Below are 17,602 nucleotides of genomic sequence, written 5' to 3'. Positions count from 1 at the left end.
CAGGAACTGAAGGAAACACTGCAATGCGACACAACAAAGTCAACTCAGTGCAACTTGGACACTGGACCCTCTCTTTATAAATCAGTCCCGGGTAAAAACCACAAATACTTGCTCTGAAGGACTAGTGAGCAGTCTGGTGTCATCTCTTCCACAGGAGTAACAACCACATTAAATAAAGGAAAAAGAACAATTAATACTTTAAACAAAATACTCTTTTTATTAGAGTATTTTTGATTAAACATACAGAACTCAAGACTGCTATTTAAAATTTGTATCGCTCAAAGTTTTTCCCTCTAAAGGATGGTAACACAATCTCAGTGCATATTATATGGAAGGATCATACCTCTCAAGTGTCCTGCTCATGAATCAGAGCAATACTGCATGTACTTGGTGTGCAAGCAAGGAGGGAGTGCTGTAGTGCAATTAACAGACAAAAAATGCACCACCAATACAGAGTCAGCTCCATGACCAGTGATCCAGAGAGTAGAATCATGTGGCTTCAGGAATGAAGGAGAACACAGTTCCTGACCATGAAAAAGGAATAGGTAACAGATCATATGTGTACAAGTCCTAGGCACTCCTCCTCCATAAGGACTGCAGGGAACTGCAACTTTAGCTGCTGGTTTGGAAGATTTTTTTGAAGCATCCATTGTTCTTGGGGTGTGGGTGCAGAAATCTTGCTGAAAAAGGGAAAGAAACGTGATCCTCCAGCCCTTATGCAGCTCCAAACGCCACCATCAGGCAGCCTGGTGAAGCACTTGGTTATACTTGAAATACGTCTGCTCTGGAGCCTTGGCACCTGCTTGTTCCTCTGCTCCACACACAGGACATGAACAAAGCAGAGTGTGGAGGGAGCTACAGCCCAGCTGCCCCCACCTGCCAGTATCAGCTCCTGGAGCACACCCCATGACTATCAGACTTTGTATACTCATATACATTAATAAACACACACACATATATATATATATGTATGCAGACTTCCTACTTGGTTTGCATCTGTGCACAAACACTACAGCCAAGACCTGCAGTTCTCTGCCTTTTCATACTGTTGAGCAAAACCTAAGCTTTCAATTACACATAGTTAAGTTTCATAGACTTATTTTTAAAGAATTGAAAAATACAGTTTAGAAGTAAGTTTGGTCAAGGTCATCACTGCACACATACAGGCAAACCTGGTTAAGTGGTACTCATCAACTGTGCTGTGATGGAATGTGCAATGGCAGATTTCCTCAAATGAAAAATCTGGACAATTGAGAGGTATGCAGAAAACTTGTCTTAAATACTTGAAGCTACATGTGCAATCTTACAGAACACAAGCTACAGTTACAGACATAACAGTAAATCTTATTAACCAACAGTGCAAAAGAACTTAAAAACAGTCAGTGAAATCAGTTCAGCCAGTGACTTCCAAAAAAGTCGTGCCTCAGCTGCATTGAGGGGGAAAAAAAAAGAAAAAAAAAGGGGGGGGGCAGGAAAACTCAGGCAAGTTTAACATAGTTTTAATCTACATTTTAAAAGCTGGTTTATTATATATTTATATATATATATATGCTATGTATAAAATAAATTAAAAAGGGAGAGGAGCAAATAGCTTTGTATATGCTTCAAATTAACACAGACCAGTAGTTCCATAAATGAACGTTTTACCATTTTTGTGGTAAAAAGTTGACATAAAAGTTCAAAACCATACAATGCTTATAAATAGAAAGAGTTCAAAAGATACCTTTTTTTTAAAAAAAATGGAATTTAAACATCATTTTCTCTTCCCCTACAATACACTTCAGTTTTCTATGTCAGCATCAATACATTTACAGAGTATTTGAATGTCACATCCACAGAACTGATAACAAAGCAGGTAAAAGAGCTAGTGGTGTTAAAATTTAGGACTTCTCTCCCAAATAACTCTACCTGCTCCTCAGCCTTCTCCTGAAATGAAGGCTATCAACATTCATCACCCAGTCTGAGGTATGGGCAGAAGAAAATCTGCAACCGGTACTCTCCAACCCACCTTGCCTCTGCTAAAATATAGCAACAATCTATTGATCTGGTAATTGGCAATGGTGGTGGACAATCTCTTACTTCCATTCAGCTTGTATATAATTTAATCCTGGCATTTGAAAAAGAAATGAAACATAGTATTAATTCATAACTTAAAAAACAACAAAAAAAACCCCACCAACAAAGAAAAACCCCACAAAAACCCCCAACTTTAAATCTCTGAAACTATGTTTAAATGTTGTTCCTGGTTTAAAGCTTCACATAAAACATTGGACAGAAGGATGACAATTTTAAACCAAGAAAGCACCTAAAAACATACCATAGGTAAAAATGAAATCAATCATCTCTCCACTTCATAAAAACGTAGAAACCCTGTCAGCAACAGTAGTACACTCAGAACAAACAACGTCAAAAGGAGCATCTAGAATACTCAAGAGGCTTGCTATGCTACTTCTCTTTATTGCCCATTCTCTCATTTGTATGGATGGCCACTGCATGACAAGATGCCTGTGGATAGTTTTCTGGTCTTCCTTTCACCACTGCTGCCAGCTGAAGTCGTCATTGCTGCCAAAGACCAAGAAGAATCCTAGGATGGTGGCAAAGATGACTGTATTCCCCGTGAGAACGAGGGCACACGCGCCCCAGTAAATCTGTGAACAGGGGAATTCAGTTAGACACGTCTGGAGCTGAGCACTAACAAGACAAAAGGCAACATCTTACTATCCCATTCTCAACAAAGTTCAGTAACACATCCATGATGCAAGACACAACACCTCATTATTTGTGGTTACACCAAGCAGGTTTACCCAAAGTTACTTGAGAAATTCACAGCCAGCCAAGCAGCACTGCAAGTTTCTTCTAGCTGTACTCAAGGCATTGGCTAGCTACAGGCACAACTGGTTTGCTATGCAAAGTAAGGCTAGACAACAGCATCAAACACATCTGCAGCCCTGTTATGCTGTAAGACTCTTTAGAACAGGTATTTAAGGTCTTCAAAACGCCAGCAGATATCCCAGTAACAAAAAAGGAGGTGAATGTTTTCACAGGAGAGTAAGGGGATTGATTACTCAAAGGATGTGAGGCATTCCAACTGTCCATCTGAGCTGTTCTTGTCTGAAGACATTTATGAAAGTGCACTCCATGTTCTTTGACTTGGTAGTGCTTTCTGACATTCACACAAAGTGAACTTGTAAAGAATTTTAGTGAAAAGCTGTATATTGGGAAATATGCAATGGGAACTTGGAAGTTTAAGGAAATTACGCCAATATCACTTACAATATCATTTACAGTGAGTATAAAAATACTTTTTTTGTTTATTCATGCTGCTTTAGCTCAACTATTCCACAAATTGTCTTCAAAGTATTCTTTACACTTCTATATTTGGTTACTTCCCTGTTAAGTTTTCACAGTATTTTCTGTCTCATTTTCTCTGCATTGCATTGTTAGGCTTTATTCCATGACCACATGAAGCAAATGGGAATCACAAATGTTCTGCCACGCTCCCATTTCAGTATTGATTTTTTTGCCAAAAAAAAATCTTATTCTGGTTCCAAAAGTACATAATTGTAAGAGTTATTTAGTGCATGAAAGCTTTACCTTCAATAAACAACCAAACACAAAGTTTTCTAGAAAAAAATAAAAAGGCAATCACAGGTTGAAATACTACTAACCAGTTCTGCTCTTGCAAACACTATGGGCAGCCCAAATGCTGAGACCACAATGCCTGTTGTAAGGAATATGGCCAGCTCCTTGCAGGCATTACTTGTAGCATCTGTGTCATCTACCAATCTTCTTGCTATGCAGTACGGGATAGGAGAAAGGATGTAAAAAAACAGAACAAACAGTGGCCAGTACTGGCTGAAATAGAAAGGAGAAAAAAAGTTTTACTTAACTGGATTTACTTCCTGCTCCTCCTAAAATCCATGCAAGGCATTTTTCCCATCCAGCATTCCCATTTAGGACAGACAGACAAGCCCAGAGAAGGCAAAACCTTTGTCATTAATCCTACAGACCATGTGCCTGAGTGGCTTCGGCTGACCTCAATGGCAGCAGAGCTCACTAACAGGATATTCACAAAGCAGGACTGCACTAAGCAAGCCTAAATCTAATGCCACCTTACAAGGTGAGCTTAACTCCAAGTTTATCCTGTCAGTTGTACTTAGGGGATACCCTTGCAGCCCCCAGAATAGACTTCTCAGGCACACCTTCTCAGGCAGGTGCACATGGTTTCAATAAAACTTTACTGCATTGTCTGAAGGGCAACTGTATAAGGGTCTCCTTCCCTAGGGTTTGTGTCACTAGCACTGGCTTCATAACAAAAGAAAACTGGCCTAGGAATTCCAGTCATATATGTAGAAACTGCAATTCACAACCCATAACAGGTCAATCAACAAAATATTTAGTATTTATTCAACAGTGAATAAGTCAATTTAAAATCTTTTCTGTAAAGTCAGCATTCACTTGCAAAGAGTCAAAGCCATAGGCCTTACTATCTGAGCACTTGGTCTGCTACTTTGTATCTCCTGAAAACCAAGAGATAGGAATCGATGTCGGGAAAGTACAGACAGCAGCTGCAATTACTCCAGACGCTATATTACAAGGGTGGGACACAGCCAAGGATCCAGCTGAGAGTCAGTGACACCCCACCTGCCCCTAGGCAGCCACAGAAAATGCAATCCTTCCCTGGATAGCCCACACTTGCTGCCCACCTCGGGAGACGCTGCTGTCTGAGGGTCACCCACAGTCAGGGCAATGCATCCTTTCACAGTCTGCAGCCAGGCCTGGCACTTTAACTTTTGCTGCCATTACTTTTTAGGATTGATTAAATCCTGGACGGTCTTTCTTTTTGTTCCCACCCCAACCTTTTGAAACAAAAGACAAAAAAACCCAAAACAAAACAAAACAAAACAAAAAAACCCCCAAAACCTGAGGTCCCTCCTACACAGAGAGAACTTATCCATCCCCCGTTATGGAAGCGGGCCTCCCGTGAGGTTCCAGCCACACAAACAGAAAGAGAGAGCACGGTACTTGTATTGGGGCAGGGCGCATCCGAGCATCAAGAACATCAGTCCGACCGCTCCCCCAAAGGACAGGCTGATCAGCGCTACAACGAGAACAAACCCAGGCAACGTGAAGGGAGCACCGCACCGCGCACGGCACCCACCGCCGCCCGCAGACCAACGCGGGGCTCGGCTCGGCTCGGCTCAGCGCAGCCCCGGCCGCCCGGGGGCACTCGGGGTCCCGCGGGGGCTCACGGCCCCTCCCGCCCGAGGGCCCGGCCTGGCCCCTCCCCCCGCGGGGCGCGCGCTCCCGCCGTTCCCGGCCCCGCCCCGCCCCGCGCGCACCTTTGATTCCCGCCATGGCGCCGCCCGTCCCGCCAGCCGCGCGGCACCGGAGAGGCGCGCGCCGGGAACCGGAAGCGCCTCGCGGAAACGGAAGCCGTAAGGGCAAGGGGCGGGCACGGCCCCGTGACGCTCCTACGTGGCGCGCGCGCAGGCCCCGCGGCGGCAGCCCCGCCCCCTCACGGAGCGCCACACCCTCGCCGCCCATTGGCCCCACGGCTCGGTGGGGGCGGGGCTTCTCCCCGAGCCCCGCGCGTTCCGTTGCGGGCGCCGCCCCCGGGGCTGACGGTGGCAGCGGCCGGTGCCGCCATGGCGGGGCTCGCTCCGCGCCTGCTCCTCCTGCTCTGCGCCGCCGCGGGACCCGCGCTGGGCTGGGACCGACCGGGTAAGACCCGCGGAGATCGGGGGGCTCGGCGCGGCCTCAGCCGCCCCTGCCGCCTCTGCCAGCGCCTCGGCGGCTCCTCGCGGCCCGGCACTGCGCGGTGCTGCCGGTTTAGCGGCGGCCGGCACGGGGGAGGAAGGGCTGGTGGGGTTTGGGCTCCCTCCAAACCGGCTTGCGTGGGAGCAGTGATCCCGCGCCGCGGTCAGCGGTGGCAGCCCGGAGCCGCCTCGGGAGGAATGGGGAACTCTGCCGTGTTTGCCTCTGGTGCGAGCTTCGTCCCTTACAGACGCGGGCGTACTTCGCCTCCATCGGCAGCCCTCTCCTGAGAGCCGGCCCTCGCAGCCTAGGGGAGGGCACCTGCACAAGCGCTGACAAGCAGCAGGAAGAAGTTTTTCACGGGAAGGGTGATCAAACATTGGAATGGGCTGCCCAGGATGGTGGTGGAGTCACCCGTCCCTGGAGGTGTTTAGGGAAAAACCGGACGTGGCGCCCTGTGCCGTGGTCTGGCTGACATGATAGAGTTCTTTTATCGAGGTTGGAGCCGGTGATCGCTGAGGTCTTTCCCAGCCTGATGCATTCTGTGATTCCTTGTGCTGGCTGTTTCAGGGAAGGTTCTGCTGCGGGATGTTGAGGCGCTCACCCTGCACAGAGGGCAGTACACAACATCCCGGCGGACAGCCTCGGTCCCTCAGCTGCAGTGCACGGGGGGCTCTGCCGGGTGTTCCCGGGTCCCTGAGGTTGTGCAGTGCTACAACAAAGGATGGGATGGCTACGATGTACAGGTAACTGTTTAAAACTTGCTAAACTGTCTATGAAATCGCTTTCCCCCAAGCTGGGAAGTTCTGAAGGAGCAAAGAGTAGTGAGCTAGGGTGTCAGTTCAGGTGGTTTTTGTTAGATGAATTCTTGCACTAAAAACTTAACCTAAATACTTTTAGGTTTCGATTTTCCAGAACTACTGTAGTTATATGTTTCATATAGCTTTGAAGGAGCTAATGTAAAAGCACGGCATAGCAAACCTTTGTTGGTTTAAATAAAATGGTGCTCAAGTTATAAAATTAAACTCTTGCAAACCCCGGAGGATACTTTTGAATTATTATTGCTGTGTGAATTTCCATTTTTTGTTATTCTTAATATTTTGATTCAGCTTTACGTTTTAAAAACTAAATTTCAGACTTGCCTGACTATCACTTTCACCTTAGGATGTGAGTGCTAGTCAGTAAATAGTCTTGACTCTGAGCTGTTAAAAAGGCCGCTGTCAATAGATTACCAGGAATCAAGGCTGAAAGTATTTGCTAAAACTGATACAGTATTGTGAAAGAACAATTAAAATTGGCAGTTGGTACTGCTGTACTGAATTACTAATTTAGGGACAACTACTTTCTTTTTTCCTCTCCAAAATCCATGTCACGTGCCATTAGAGATCCCTTTGTTTGAATACCTCAAGGGAATGTGAGCCTGAAGATCCACCTGTGTTCAATCAGAGAATCCCCAGTATAATTGTTAAATGTTGCATATGGATGCCTAATGATATCTGTCCCAGCTTCTTTTGATTTCTGCACAGACACAAACAGACACAATGGTGCACTGGATCTCAGGCTCACGTGTTATGTTTTAGTAGCTGCCATTGAGTTTGCACAGGACAGGCATTTGTTACGTAGCTGTTGCACAGAGCACAGCACATTTTTTAGAAGTATTGCTGTATCTCAGGAAGGGATATTTGAAAAACATATTCAGTGAAGAAAAAAATAAATATTCCAGAGTAATTCTCTGCAATTCTTCAGTGTTCTGAAAGGTAAGATCTCTTTTAAGTTTTAGGATTTAAAATTCATTTAAACATCAAATTCCTACTCCTTTTCAAAATAGGAGCACACAGACATTTCTTACCTATGGCCCGTAGATGATTTGTTAGCAATTACAGCTTTATTTCAGGGTATATGTGGGGAAGCAGATGGGTGTTTTCATCTTTGGGGCAGTATGTTTTACTTTGTGTTGTGTTTGTTTTTTCAGTGGCAGTGCAAAGCAGACCTGGAAAACGCCTACCGTTTTGGACAAATGGAAGTGAGCTGTGAGGGCTACGATTACCCGGATGATCCTTACATACTGAGAGGCTCCTGTAGTTTGCTGTTCAAGCTAGAGCTGACTGCAGAAGGTGCAAGGAAAGCAAAGAACTCTGGAAGCTTTGGCTCTAGCTATTACCAGTCAAGCAAAGATTATTCTGATTCTGGTTCTGGAGCAATTGTTGTAATTGTTCTTCTCGTTCTTGCTTTTGGAGTTTACAAGTTCTTCCTCAGCAACCGGCACTCTCAGCAGAGTTCTGGGGGCAGTGATGGCTTCTCTCAGCCCTTCTGGCAGAGTCAGCAGGCACCTCCTCCTCCTGGTTTTAAGTCCACCTTCACAGGTAGGGCTCTGAGCCATTTACAGTATTCAAAGAGCAAGCAGGATTGTCCTGTTTTATCTGTGGTAAGGGAAGGTGGGATAGAGTTAAAACCACAGCATTTGCAGGCAGCTGCTGAATTGGCTGCAGAGCCTACGGCCAGCTTTGTATTCTGTTGTTCAAAGGAGGAAATAAGGGCTTGGCTTTCCACAGGCTTTCAGGGCAGGCTGCCCTCTGAACCTTTGCAAAGCTACCTCCCCATGCTCTGCAAGCATTCTTTTCATCACCTGTGAAATAGCAGGATTGTGACGGGGAGAATAATTGTCATAGATAATCTGGAAAAGAGAATGTTCTTACACAGCCAGAAACAAAGCCATGCCAAAGGAGCACTCTGAAACTTTACAGAACAGCCTTTCAGCCCTGGTTTCATTGACAAAGCAGTTGATGGGGTTGAGTATCATGTACCAGTCCTCTGTGTAACAGGGCTGAAAGATTTGGTTCCCAGAGCAGAGAACAGTGTCTGTGAACTGTCGTTAGAGGGTACAGCATCTGACTCTCACGTGGGGCCTTTCATCTGAAGTTGAAAATTACAAAAGCAGTGACAAGGCTGCTGCTGGGAAAAGAGGCAACTTTTCTTTTCCCAGAAAACTGGTGTCTTCTGTCACATAGCAAGTGGTGTTCCTTAGGCCCTCATAGTGTCTTGGGGAAATAAACATTACTCATCTGGTGTCTGACTAACTCAGTTAACCCTGTAAACATGCAAGCTGCTCACAGCACTGGAATTTAAATTACATTCTCACAAGTTACATAATTTCTTTCTTACTTTTTTTTTTTTTTCTTATTAATAGAGAAGGGGTTTTGGCAAGGAAATATGTAGCAAGGATTAGGTTTATTAGTCAAAAGTTGGTATTTTAGTAATATAAAAACAGCTTGGCCAACAGAGGGTGCAGTGTAATTCTTTTGGATACCCTTGTGCAGAGCAGGAACTTTCACCTGTACCTGCACCAGAAAATTACAGGGAATCTGCTTCTGTTGGCTTTGCAAATTGGTTTGCATGTGGTTACATCAGACTGTCTGTCTGTGCTGCGTCGGCATCAGTGGCCGTGTGTGGGCATGGCACTGGCTGCCCTGTGGTGGTCAGCAGGAGCCCTGGCCATGACACACAGCTCTGTCACACTGGGCACAGGCGAAACAATGAAAGGTTATTTTCATTTTTTTCTCTTCAGTTCCGTGTCAGTTAATTGCCCCAATGCATTTTTCTTTGCAGGAGTCACAAATATAGCAAGGGCAGGGCCTTGAGAATGTTTTCTTGAGGATTGCTGAAAACTTAGACACTTAAAATACACATTGGGAACCATATAATGCTTAGCTTGTGATGTTTTTAATAAGGCATGTCAATGATTTGTCTTTGGATTTCAGGCAAAGTAAGGAGGAAAACAAATGTGGAGCCAGATTAAAAATACTAAATGTTAGGATACTTCATGCATTCAGTGTCTGCCTTACATTGTGGGAGCAGAGCAAAAACACATCTCTGAATGTGTATGTCCATGTGTTCCAGGAATGTATTAGTCTTTGGAAACCTGGACAGAAACAAAAAGCAATGTTGTTCACATACTGCTGTTAATATTTAATTTGCCTCACTTTAAATCCCCTTAACATGCAGAATGTGTCCTGTGGAACTTGTTTAGCTAGACTATCTTAATTAAATTCTGCTTTCTCTCGGTTAGTCGTTGTAATGATTCTTAATGTTTACTCTAGATATTTCAAGAAAATTACTCAGTTTTCTGACTCAGTGTTCAGTCATGGTGCTTTTGAGCAAATGAGTTGGTTGATCTCTGATTAACATTGTTTTTGCAGCAAATTAGGTAATTTTTTGTTGTTGTTGTTCCAAATCAGCATAATTTAGTAGTATATCATCCCAATGAGAGTTTATATTTTTCCCCACCACATTCTAAATGAAATTCAATATCAAATACAGTCTGGACTGAAACTGATTATTTCAATATTGTTTTATCTTCTATGACTTCAAACAACCCATATCAGTTTGAAGACAAACCAGGCCCTCTGATTTTTACCTACGTCATCTCTGGCCCAATTGTTCAGGTGGGCATGTTTTAGGGAGTCCCTAATGTTATCTTCAGTTTTTTTTATACTTCCTTATGTGTTAAACCCATGGTTGAGCTTATTCTTGCATCCATGATTTTTGCTAGACCAGAAAAATTATTCTGCTTTGGGTTTGTATTTTCTCTTTTTCTTTCTTAATGGAAAACATTCATTCTGGCTCAGAACCTCATGTTATGTGCAGGTCACATGTCAGAAAATTTGTGACTCTCCTTCCCCCACAACCTACTTGATATGCTTGCAGTTTCATCAAGGTATTTGTCAAGCTTGGCGACTCATGCATAATGAAAACTTTGCAATGTGGTTGCAGTGAGCTTGGCTTTTGATAACAAGTGCCAGACTAGGATTACCAGGAACAATACCAGTAATGTCAGCCTTACACTGGGCCACTGTGACTCAAACTGTGCAGCTGTGCTCAGTGAGATTAGGAGCTCTGTGTCTTTGTGGTTTGCTCACTCTGCACTGTTACCTACTTGATTTGTGTTCCTGCATCTGCTTCTGGCCTGCTCGGTGACCTTCAGCAGATTATTCTTTCTTAGTTTCTTTTTCTATTTTTACTCTAACTTTTCTGTTTATAGATCAGCAGGCAGGGACTCTTTCCATGTTTTGCAAACATCAGGGTTGTGAGATGAAGTGGAAGCAGATTTTTAACATAAAACTCTTTACAGTAGTGTTGGTTTATGTGGGGTATCCTGCTTTCTGAAATGTTAGGCCTTTCAAGTTAAGCTTGATCGAAAATCTGCTGAAATCAGGACAAGTTTGTTGTCTAATTTTCCATTATCTTTAACAGGAGAGAATTTTGTTGCAACAGCTGGCTTGAGGATTAGTCTGTTACTAACTTATGCTTCCTATTTTCATTTTGTTTAAGATGACAACAGCTTTGGAACTCATTCTTATCATGGAACCAGTTCAGGACCGGGATTTTGGGCTGGATTAGGAGCAGGAGGCTTGCTAGGCTACTTAGCAGGCAGTCACAGGTAAAATATGCATACAATCAGATTTTAAGCATTTAAGCTTTCAGAGGTATGCCATGTACTATATTGACATTGTTTCTAAGATTTAAAAGTGTAATTCAAGTTATAAAATCCTACCACTAGAAGAATTTTGAGCAGCTGTTTGCAGCTTCAGGACCAGAGACATTTCAAACATGTTTCTGAGGCAGAATTGGAAAGACTGAAGCACTTCATTCTGCTTCCTCTGACCTGGCATGATGGCCTCCAAATTTAAATTGAGCATTTTATTTATCTGCAGAATGCCTTAAAACTCACATAGTCATATTAAGCATATAATCTTCTGTATGTGGATCTCTTGTATCAGTGTCATCTTTCATAAAATAAGTCTGGATGACCATATTTGGTATAGGCTTTAAGACATTCAGAATGCATCATTTTTAGATTAATGGTTTAAAGAGAGCAGTTGCTGCCATTTTAGGCTTCACTGGAGAAAATACAAGATTCCTGCAGGGAATCTTCAGATCCTAAGCAGTTTTCTCTATTTATCAAATGACTTGCCTATGTATCGAGTCTATTCCTGTAGAAATGTAACAGATTAGAGAGTAAGATGTTTCCACAGGAGTGCTAAGCATCTGTGTGGTAAAGTTGTGGGCTATTTTCAATAACAGAAGCCTTATATTAATTCTGCTAAGAATTTTTCTAAGGTATAATGTGTTAAAGTTTCTATTGGCCTGGTATTTCTTAAGGCTTAAATACATGACTCTTGTGTTGAGGCATTCTGTTTATGTAGTATCTCCATATAGGTTATTTCCCCGATTTCTGTACACATCCCCATTTCAGTGGGCACAAATTATTGCTCAAGATCAGAGATCTAATTGAATAAGTCCAAATACATAAACAAGCTTCCTGACTTGAGCTTCTTTTTCTTTAAAACGGTCTTCAGTCCACTATTGTTTAGTTTGGTTTTTAGGCTTTTGAAATTATGTGCTGCAAAATGCTGGTGCCAGGAAGTGTGAGAGAGCTGTTTGTAAATTTCAACAGCAGGAAATTCCATATCCATGGAAGCAAGTAATTTTAAGTGAGTGAGTCAAAGACCATGATATGTTAGTGTTACTGATACGACCTTTTCAAAAGAGTTAACAAAAGCATGTTTTCTCTTGCTAAACATGGCTGGGATGTAGGTGATGTCAAAATGCATTTAAACTTCAGATTTCAAACTTCTTTCTTGTCTGATGGAATTTAAGGTCAAAATTTCAGAAAGAAAAATTTGCAGTTGTCAGAATTCCTTAGTCTGAAGAATAAAGCTACAGATTATGAAAGTCTACAGATTATGAAATCACAGCACTGGATGTCCTTGCTCTCAATGTGTTAAATACATACATTAAATAGGAATATTTCTAGCTTTGAAATAATTGCTTATAGTTTTCTCTTGGAGGTGCAGTTCTCTTGTTTGGAATGGTGTTTTCGTAATTTTTCTGAAGGGCACTCATGAAGCCTTCCTTCTATTCTGTTTCATGGCAGAGCGCAGCCGCGGTCCCCATATCACAGTATGTGGACAGATCCCACAGCTGTACCTCCTATGTATGGGCACTCAAGGAATTCCACAGAAGACAGCAGCTCAGGAACAAGAACTGCTTCTGGTAAGGCAAAGCACCTTTTAAGTTCCTGAAGCTCAAGGGACTTTGACCTATGAAAAACATGCAGATGTTAGTTGCAGTTCGAGGAGCATCCTTGTTTTATTTTACCAGGTGGTGTAGATGGCATGTAACAATGTCCCTTCCTTCCATTCCATATGGAAGTAGGGCAGCATTGTGGGGCACGAAATTCCCCACAGCCCTGTGGTGGGCATGGCACCATCAGCATTGGGCTTGTCTTCACTGGCAAGGTGCATTAGTTTAAGGCTTTCCCTTCTGATGTGCACTACGTGTACTTTTCTCTAGCAAACATGCACAGACATGTTCTCTGTAGAATGCAGGTTGTCTAATCTGCAAGAGCAGAATAGTTTCCAGGCCAGTCAGCCCACAGTTGCTTGCTGTTCTCCTTCATGTGGATATGTTTACCTCATCTCCCTTGCTACCTTTAGCATTTTTAGAACTAGAGAGTTCAATGGAAAGGCCATGGTGGAGCTGATTTTTTTTTTTTTTTTTTTTATTTTGCAGGCTTTGGGGGCACGAAGCGAAGATGAAATCCTTTACATTATTACATCAGAGTGATTGAACTAAATCTTGTTGTGTACTTGTGCTTCTTTTAATAGTAGTATACTTCAAAAATGCATATGAGGTATGGAGGATTAGGCAAAGAATTCCTCACTTTCTCTGTGGACCCTCACTGCTATTTAGGGTATGACAGGTGCTGGAACATCCACTATTTCAGATCATCATCTCCTACAGAAAAAGCTCATCCAGGTTAAGAAGAATGATGTTACAGTGACTGTGTACCTGTCTGTACTTGAGGCCCCAGTGATAGCCTTACCAGATTTTCAAAGCTTGTACCTTACTACTCATGTTCTGGGCTTCATTTCATTTGGTCCAGAATTTCTGATAATATTTTTCATCTTTTCTGGTAGTCCAGCACCTACCTGATATGTAAGGAGTGCTGTTCTTGGAAGCTATTTTTGTTTGCCTTTGCAGAATTAATGTGAACTTCACTGTAAGTGCAGTCAGCCACTCAGATAAGTGTGGGAGTTCTTCCTCAGTGGACAAGAGCAAAACTGTGTATGAAGAGATTAACATTAGTATGTTTGTATCTGTGCTATGTGACTGTTGGAGCAAAAATGTGGAGATTCATGGATTCTCCATGTTATAGAGTTTATCCAGGGTAACTCTGCAAACATGGGGAACTTTGTCTGTAAGTTATTGGGGGTAAATAAATAAGTAACCTGGAAATCTTGACCTTTTTCTCGAAGACTGAGGTAATTTAAATTCAGGTGATTACAGATGTTTTGCCTGCATTGAGGCCACAGATTTGCCTTTTAATGGTGGATGTTGGCAATGAAATGAAAACTTATCATGTGAATGGTGTGTCCTGCTAGATCACCTGTCCAAGGCACAGTAAAAAAGGTGTTCATTGCAAAAGGGAAGGGGATGTTCTTACTGCAGAGATGATAGAATCCCTGGGACACAGCCGGCTAAGCTACTGATCTTACTAAGCTACTAAGCTAAGAAAGGAAGTTGGATGTCTAACAGCATGTAACTTCCCCAAATGTGCTTTTTAAAAACAAAGTGCTGTTGAAGAGTGGGAAGCAGAGAGGCCTTGCTTTGTTCTGTGATGATGTTTTGGTGCTTCTGTGAAGTGTTGTACACTTCTTGGGTGACTTATTCTCTCCTGGAAGAGGCATTGCTGGATAAAAGCAGAGAAATTTCTCAGGAGAGGGGAAGAGTGAAGAATGGGGTGCTTGATCACCAGCTCCTGTGCAGAGCCCATCCTAGCAGAGTGTAGAAGTGTTTGTGTGGGCACAGCTCATGTATGCTGGCAGCAGCCAGAGAAGCCTTGTCTTTCAGCCTTGGGAAAATACTGTGTTGGGAATTGATAGCAGCTGTTACAGCAAAAGCAAGGCACTGTTCAGCTGATACAGGTTGCAGCTCCACAAGGAGATGAAATAGGTCTGGTTTGTGTAAGAAAGTGACTTTAGCAGAACTCAGGGAAAAGCAGCCATGTCCATTCATGAGTATAGAAGGAATTAGTTCATACGTTAACACCCAAGTTCAGCATATGATTTAAGCAACCAAAAGAGAGAAATTCAAAAAAGAAAAGAAAAAAATACACAAGCAAACCAAACCAGCAAATCTCAGAAATCTTTATGAAGTCAACAGCCAGAAAAAGTGCTTCATGAAAAAGTTCTTGTACTAAAAGTGTTAACAATTTCATTTGATAATTCAGAATAACTTGAGGGTGAAATGTTGGTTTGCTTCTCAGAGCTTCCTGAGGGTTGGGGAAAAATAACTGTGAACCTAAAAAGGGAAATGACAAAGACCTTACTCGTGGCCTCCTAGAAAGCTCTGCCTTTTATGAAAAATCCATGGTAAATTTCTTATCTTTATAACAAACTGTAGCAGAAGAATATATTTTAAATATGGAGTTCTTACTCATTTCTAAGTAAATTCAGGTTAAGCTTGTCACAGTCAATATTTGCTTTGCCAACTAATTGCATAACAGTGAAACTGGATTTTTTCTAATTGGGTAGTTGGAAGCTGAAGTTTGCCCCTAAATTACAGTGTGGTATGAAATGTTTTAGACAATGTTTTCATCTGTGTTTATGTATTTATAGTTTCTGCATGAAATGTGCAAAATAAATCTGACACATAAATCTACTATAGCTTCTGAATCTGTTTGGATATGTTTGCCCTTCTCTCTGATAAAGGAATGAAACAAGTGAATAAGGAGTATTTTTGTCTTTAAATCACTGTCTTGAGGCCTGCAGGGATGGCATTGTTTATTTTCTCAGAGTTCTCTGTCTCATCATCCACTTCCTGGGTAAATAATATCATCCTTTACCCCCAGATGCAAAGTGGGTAAGCTGTATATTGTTTCAATAAAATAAACCAATACTGGGAATAGAGTTATTGTATTGATTATGTTTTCAGTAACAAAATACTGAATCCTATAAGGGATTGAAGGCTTTCTTGTACATCAGGGCTTGGGATCTGAGTCTGCAGAAAAGCTCTGTTATGTCAGCATGTTCCTGGTTTTACAAGGTGGTGAGCTGAACCCTTCAAAAGAATTTATGATCACTGCTGCTGTTCTGGTTGTGGGCAGAGCAGAACTCAACACAGGGATAGCCTAAGCTGATGTATTGGCTTCTTACACAGGATGTGTCACTGCTGAACACACATGGTCTACACAGAGAGTTCAATGTCTTGGCAGTTGTAACCTGGGGTTAAATGGGGGCCTGCAAATTCTGCTGTCAGTGTTTCCTTCATCAAATGCTGCTGGTGCTCCTGAGTGAAAAGAACTCGTGGAAGGCAGCTTAGAGCTCATACTTCTGAGACCTTGAGCTTCCTTCTTGAGCATCAGATCTGGAAGGTCCAAGTCTCCCTTCTGCTCCTGGGCAGGGCTCTGGCAGCATATTCTCAGCAGCTTCATAGTTGCAAGGCATGTTTAAATGCTCAAACTGTTAAATGCTGTTGTAGATAGCTGCAATTCAGTTTGGTACCTGGGACCAGAACTGCTTGTACTCTGACAATGCTTCCATCCTCACACAAAGCTAAAACTCATTACAGAAACGAAACTCCTGGTTTTACAGCTGACTTCCCATGAAGCATGTGATGAAAAAAAATAGATGGACAGAGATAAGCTTTCTCTGTGCTGCTCTGTCTTGTGACTCAGCTGCCAGGTCAGATCTTGGCTCAGTTCTGCTGAGTCTCATGCTGTGCACCTTGCTCTTTTCCCTGGGTGCCATGTGTGTGCTTCACTTAGCACCAAGGCAAGATGGTAGCTGGTTTGTTTCAAAAATAAAATTCTTCCATGGTCATCACTTTAGATCATTGACTTCCAAAAAGAGAATTAAGCCAGGTGGTATGATTTCCAGGACTAGGAGTTGTTGCACAGAGAATTGCTGAAGTAAAGTAGCAAGCAATACCTACCTGCCTGCACAGCTGTCTAAAAGCTGAAAATGTTGAAAATGCAGCGCTTGCACATAGACTGTTGTCCACTTAGCACTGATTAAAACTGATGTATTTTTTCTTCCTTACTAAAGCAGATTTGTATTCTTAATATTGTGAGAATCCCTATCAACCAGTGATTGTGGTACAGAAATAGCCCAGCTGCCTGAGAACGAAGGCATATGAGCAAATCCACAAAAACATTAAAATCTCACAGCAATGCAATCTGTACCAGCAGACAATGCTGTTGTGTCCTGCTGTGTCTATTGAAACATAATGTCAGGTCCCTCCTTCTCCTTCTGTACCTGCTGGGGTTGAGTGCTGTGTGGGAGCAGCTCCTTATCACTCAGCATATTTTGTGGAGCCTTCTTCTGTAGCCAGGTCTTTTGCTTTCCTAATATTGTGTGTAGTATTCACTTTCTGATGCTTCTTTTTCTATTGCAGCTGTGATTTGCCAATGCTAATGAAAATAATCAGCAGACTCCCTTTATGTGGCCTATGTATATTATCTCCTGCTCTCTTCCATTTTGTGGTTCCCTCTGTTCTGGCTGGGGTTCATTGTTTCTTTAGCAAGGAAAGGCTGAGCAGTTGTAAAAAGTGCATTGAGCTGGGAATGGATGGAGTAGATAGTGATGAAGTCAAGGGAGCCAACTGTCAGGCTGTGAATTGACCTGTGTGGGCAGTATGTCTGGAAAGATACTGTTTTAGCTTTCTGTCAGAGAAGCATTTTTGTCAAAGGTACAGAATGGCAGCTGGGGATTGGAGCAGATCAGAGCTGGTGAGCTGGCAGCAAGGAGAAGACCTGAAAACATTCTCTCCATCCTAACTTAGG

General features: G+C 42.7%; 2 protein-coding genes across 2 annotated transcripts; one reads left to right on the top strand and one right to left on the bottom strand.

Annotated features, from left to right (window-relative positions):
• Positions 1-239: 239 nt before the first annotated feature.
• On the bottom strand, positions 240-5,425 carry LEPROTL1 (leptin receptor overlapping transcript like 1). The gene is made up of 4 exons (XM_058803527.1): positions 5,343-5,425; positions 5,026-5,101; positions 3,669-3,855; positions 240-2,648 (listed from the first exon to the last, which is right to left on the bottom strand). The coding sequence occupies exons 1-4, from the start codon at positions 5,356-5,358 to the stop codon at positions 2,532-2,534; spliced, it is 396 nt and encodes a 131-aa protein (XP_058659510.1). The 5' UTR covers positions 5,359-5,425; the 3' UTR covers positions 240-2,531.
• A 185-nt stretch (positions 5,426-5,610) lies between these two features.
• SARAF (store-operated calcium entry associated regulatory factor) lies at positions 5,611-15,485 on the top strand. The gene is made up of 6 exons (XM_058802933.1): positions 5,611-5,724; positions 6,328-6,503; positions 7,730-8,120; positions 11,086-11,194; positions 12,692-12,810; positions 13,330-15,485. Exons 1-6 carry the CDS (start codon positions 5,649-5,651, stop codon positions 13,353-13,355), a joined length of 897 nt encoding a protein of 298 aa, XP_058658916.1. The 5' UTR covers positions 5,611-5,648; the 3' UTR covers positions 13,356-15,485.
• Positions 15,486-17,602: the final 2,117 nt, after the last annotated feature.

The sequence above is a fragment of the Ammospiza caudacuta genome, chromosome 4 (assembly GCF_027887145.1).
Source record: "Ammospiza caudacuta isolate bAmmCau1 chromosome 4, bAmmCau1.pri, whole genome shotgun sequence".
NCBI classification, from domain to species: Eukaryota; Metazoa; Chordata; class Aves; order Passeriformes; family Passerellidae; genus Ammospiza; species Ammospiza caudacuta.
This window is presented reverse-complemented; position numbering and strand designations above follow the sequence as displayed.

Coding starts and splice junctions, on each gene's coding strand:
- SARAF (XM_058802933.1), top strand. CDS start 5,649: ATGGCGGGGCTCGCTCCGCGCCTGCTCCTCCTGCTCTGCGCCGCCGCG. Junction 8,121..11,085: donor TTTTAAGTCCACCTTCACAG/GTAGGGCTCTGA, acceptor ATTTTGTTTAAG/ATGACAACAGCTTTGGAACT. Junction 12,811..13,329: donor AGGAACAAGAACTGCTTCTG/GTAAGGCAAAGC, acceptor TTTATTTTGCAG/GCTTTGGGGGCACGAAGCGA.
- LEPROTL1 (XM_058803527.1), bottom strand. Junction 3,856..5,025: donor TGCGCCCTGCCCCAATACAA/GTACCGTGCTCT, acceptor TTTCTATTTCAG/CCAGTACTGGCCACTGTTTG. Junction 2,649..3,668: donor TGTTTGCAAGAGCAGAACTG/GTTAGTAGTATT, acceptor CCCTGTTCACAG/ATTTACTGGGGCGCGTGTGC.